Genomic DNA, 4,896 nt, shown 5'->3' with positions numbered 1-4,896 from the left:
ATGCTAGTCAGGTCTCGACTCAACGTCCTAGCTCCTTGACGCGACATTCCCATCTTGACCAAAGAACAAAATCGGATAGCCCCGATTTCTACCGTATACAAACATATTGAGTAAAGTTGAACAAGAAAACCTCACAGCCAATTGAATTTCTCCCATCTTCTTTACACCTGTCGGTGTCAACACTATGAGAGGATTGAAACTGGCAATTATCAGCACATTGCAAATGACAATTTTAGCTCGGCAAGAGAGGATGCTTAAAATAAAGCTAAAGAGATATGCAACAACCGTGCAATGTAACCGAAAGAATGATGAATTGGTTGATATTAAAAAAATGCAAGTACCATTTTGCCAGATTGAAGCGAAATGCCGTATTAATTCAAAATAAATACAACAATCAGCCAGAAAAGAAAATAGTTTCTCTCCTACAATTTGTGAAACAATTCACAAAATTGATGAAGTTACGAAACTGAATAAGGAGACATGCGTTCCCTCAACAAAATGGTATGTTTTTACTTATAAGGATAATGCTGAAGTAGTTATTTATACTCTTAAATTGATGTGTGAATATAGAAAACTAGAATACTGGTGTTCATAAGATTAGCAGGTCCTTATGCTGCTTCAATTATTTCCCATCTTTTGTTAGTACCAACTGTAATCCAATCCGGATCCTTTCACCATGAATCCCAAACTGTGGTATTGTTGTACATGAAAATATTCTCGACATATTTGATTTTGCGAAGCGACATCTCTTGCAGATCGCATCGTACTTTATATACTAAAGAATATTTGTAAATACGTTGCAGGGGATCTATGTATCCTGCGACGCGACCTATGTATATTTGTAAATGAAGGATCTGTTTATATGTGTTCTCAAAGCAGTAGAAATATACAAAACAATCTTCAACACACAGGTACATATTTTTTGGTTGTTACGAATTTTCCAAACATAACAAAAGCAGGAGTTAAAGGGTAAAAGACACATTATTATCTGAGCATAAAATGTCCATATTGATATTCAAATTTGTATTTGGCAGGTCACAATACAACAACTTGGAATTTTCACCCTCCTACAAACACCTGCCAATATTGTGGTGCCATTTAATGGTATGAAGAACGGACAAAAAAATTAAACAGACAACACGACCTAAATTCTCATTTTGTTGTGTGGAAGGCTGTGTAAGACTACCGTTAATGAGCCAACCCCGCCCTATCTCAAATATCTTTTGAGCACAGATTCTGGACAACTTGGTATGAATTTTCGAAAATATATCAGAGTTTATAACTCGATTTTCGCATTTACATCTATAGGAGGCCGAGTTGACAGAAGCATCAATCGTTCAAAGGCCCCATGCTGTGGTTTCAGGATGAGTGGTCAAAATTATCATCACATTGGCTCTCTATTGCCGGGAATTGGAAAAAGACCACAGTTTGCCCCGCTCTATATATATGATACCTAAAAATGAGATGCATAACAGAATGAATAGTCTGCTCCATGAAGAAGTTGAACCTAAAATTGTTCAGGGCTTATCTGAAATGTTAGACGTTCATAATGTTTTGGCAAAAACATTTCGAATGGCAAGGGATAGATATAAACACTACAATTGGTGTATAATTATCTAATATGTTCACTTATTAGATGCTCTGGTAGTAACACAATTCTTATTTATTATTTTGTTTCTCATACGCGATCATGCTTCTAAAATATTTATATTGAAATTATTGTGTACATGTCCAACGGCTGACATGAATCTCTACATTTTCATGAGATTGTATGACAATATAGTAAAAGGAGTGAGATTGAATGGCATCATTCATGCGCGGGCAAATTACCTAGTTATTAATTTATAACTGGGTGACTTTAATTAAAAAGATTAAAATTTCGAACTCGTAAGATTCAAATTCTGGCTCTGCCAAGCATGATGTACTGATGCCAATAAGAATATGGTTTGGACTAATCACTGAGGTTTATACATAACTTAGAACTATTGTTAGGAAAAGGAGTGAAATGGAAGAGCACGCAGAAGCATAGCGCAATTATGAAATGCATTTGATAAATAACTTGGATGCTTCTATTGCGAAAAGACCAAAAGAAAAAGAAAGAAATGGAGTTGACTTACAAGCCTTTTAAGTTCTGGAATTTTTTAAAGTATGTTTCATGCTGGTATATAACGAGATAGAATTATCCAAAGAAAGAAGAATAATAGAAAAAATAGAGACAATGCTGGAAAGAAGAATAATATAAGTTAAAATCTGAGAGAGAGATTGATTAGAACAGACCAATCTCTATCAAATTAAATCATAGTAGCACCTCCCAGATTTTATTGAAAAGAAATGATCATCCCTACAGATGATAAACTAATAAACAAAAAATATAAATGCTCCCACAACATAATCAACAAGAATAAACTAAAGAAAGAAAAGTTTAATTCAAAGTCCACCACCAAATGCAACAATGCCTACAAACTCTCACAACAGGCTGTCTGTTTTTGCAGGCAATCTCCTGAAGAACCTTAAGGGCACAGAAGGAAGTTTCTCTCTGAATCTTGGGTGCCTCATTGTATAAAAGCCCATAAGTGTCACCACCACTTTAAAAGGAGTGACATATAACACCATTGAAGCAATCAAACAGAATATAAGAAAAAGAGCAGTAGCTCTTGGATCTCTCCAACTTAACAAGTTATAGAATCTCTCCCCTTGATTAGCTAAATCTCCTGCAACAGCTTGCATTCTTGATCCAATGCTTCTTAACCTATCATACCTCATTCTAACAACATCGATGTTTCGAGACGTTGGGAACGTGTCAAATTCCTCATCCAATTCATCCCAAGGAACTATTTCAGCTTGTGACAACTTGATATCCATGTGTGGTGGATTTTTTGGCCTCATTCTATAATTCCATGTCCCGATCAAGAAAAGAAGGACGAAGATCGCGCTTAAAATCAGCCTCGGGAAGCACACGAATTGAATGAATATGATGTGCACTAGCACTGTTGCAAAAGGGTTCTTCCAAGTGCAAATCCCATTGAACCATTTGCAAATAGCAATCAAGCCTGTTAATATCCCAGCTATTCGAACATAGTTAGCTTTGCTTCTTCTTATACTCCACATGTTTGAGCCAACATCTAGCATGTATTCCACCACCTCTCTTCTCAATGGTGGCTCAGCGCGACTTAGCCTCGTGGCAACAATTTGAGTAGCCTGGTGCCTTAGATTGTCAATTTGGTAATAAGTCAGTGGGTGAAGGTAATGTAGAGTTGGTAATAAGGGTTGGGAATACATAGCCAACATGTTGACTAAAGATGAACAAGAAAACCTCACAGCCAATTGAATTTCTCCCATCTTTTTCACCCCTGCTGGTGTCAACACTATGAGAGGATATGAATGAGTGTAAACTCTATCAGTCTCAAGTGTGGAGAGTCTAATCCTTACCTTCCCAATTTTTGAATCACTGACTTTGTCATTGTTATCTGCACCTTGCAAATGACAATTATCAAACACTCCAATTGTGATCACTGTACAAGGATCAAATACCTCCCAAGTGTATTGTTCATTCCATTTTGGATTGAAACTGTTGAGGATTGTCCTTGTCCTAATCCATTTTTGACCATATTTTGCCACACAATAAGCATCTGTTATTCCGCGGCCATCTCTATTCTTCATCGGGGATAAACCTTGAGCATTCAAGATTCCAAGTTCTAGAACCCCAATGCTCGGTTTCCACAACTCCTTGGATGTTGCCTTGAGATCACTACTGTAATGTGTTAATTCATCAAGAACATGATATCCACCATCAAAAGATAGCCTCAAGTGAACCTTGCTGTTTAGTTTGGCAACTTTCTTGTTACCATCTTGAGACACAACATCTTTCTCAAGACTATACCACTTACTAATTGGAGTACTAAAATCTATCCTTTTTTCAACATCTTGTAAAGGGATGACACACTTCCCTAGCAATTCATCCTTGTTTGGTGCCACCTTATCCTCCACACTTAAAACCAACTGATCCTCAAAAGGTTCTGCAGCTACAAACATCAAATCCTCATTCCATGTTGGGCAAACATTCTTACTCAAAGAAATCTTAGTCCTTAAAGCAACATTTCCTAGTGTAATCCTCGCGTAAATCTCCGGCTGCTGCCTGTTATTGTTGGCTAGCTGCAATTCTTGAGCTTCTATCACATTGACTCTCATATACCATAGTCTAGGTGATAAATAAACCTTAGATTTTATATTTGCAACACCATCACCATTTACGGCTGTAGCATCTAAATGCAAAGCTTCTGGAAATGCTTCATCAGCTTGTGTCCCTATCCAAACAGCCAACATTAATTCCCCTTTCACTTTTTTACCTTTACTGTTCTCCAACCAGTACCATTGAGGAGCCAAAGGACTATCCGGGGGTACCCTTTTTGGCACCTCATTTACCTCAAAAACTACTCTTCCAATCAAACCATCATCACTGCCACTAATTCTTGATTTATCCCTCAAGCAAACTTGAAGAATTCTTGATTGAATCCGGTCCTTCAACACGACGAGAACTTGGTTCCAATCAGGACTAGACCTGTCTTCAAAGTGCAAAGTTAGACCTTTTAAGTTCCCAAGTTGCACTTCAGCAAAAGGTTGAGGATTGCTATTGCCATCTTTTTGTAAAGGTAGCTCTTTGGCTTTCACTACCCTTATGAACAAGTAATGCATTTGCTCAACAAGATCAAATGCTGTGCCCAGTCTGTCATTTGCAGTAACTCTTCCACCACCAAGAATTGGAGTAGTCTCCTTTAGATTGAAATCTTCATTTTCTGGTGGACAAAAGTGGTGATTTATTTGACTCCTGTTCTGGTTTTGGTTTTTGCCTGGATTTTGGTTCTTGTTCTGGTGTTGGCCTGGATTTTGGTTAGACAT

General features: G+C 37.4%; 1 protein-coding gene across 1 annotated transcript; it reads right to left on the bottom strand.

Annotated features, from left to right (window-relative positions):
• Positions 1 to 2,448: 2,448 nt before the first annotated feature.
• Positions 2,449 to 4,896, bottom strand: LOC104224744 (FT-interacting protein 3-like). The gene has a single exon (XM_009776439.1). It carries the CDS (start codon positions 4,894 to 4,896, stop codon positions 2,467 to 2,469), a length of 2,430 nt encoding a protein of 809 aa, XP_009774741.1. The 3' UTR covers positions 2,449 to 2,466.

The sequence above is a fragment of the Nicotiana sylvestris genome, chromosome 9 (genome assembly GCF_000393655.2).
Source record: "Nicotiana sylvestris chromosome 9, ASM39365v2, whole genome shotgun sequence".
Taxonomy (NCBI): domain Eukaryota; kingdom Viridiplantae; phylum Streptophyta; class Magnoliopsida; order Solanales; family Solanaceae; genus Nicotiana; species Nicotiana sylvestris.
The sequence above is the reverse complement of the archived record's forward strand: the minus strand, read 5'-3'. Positions and strand labels throughout refer to the sequence as shown.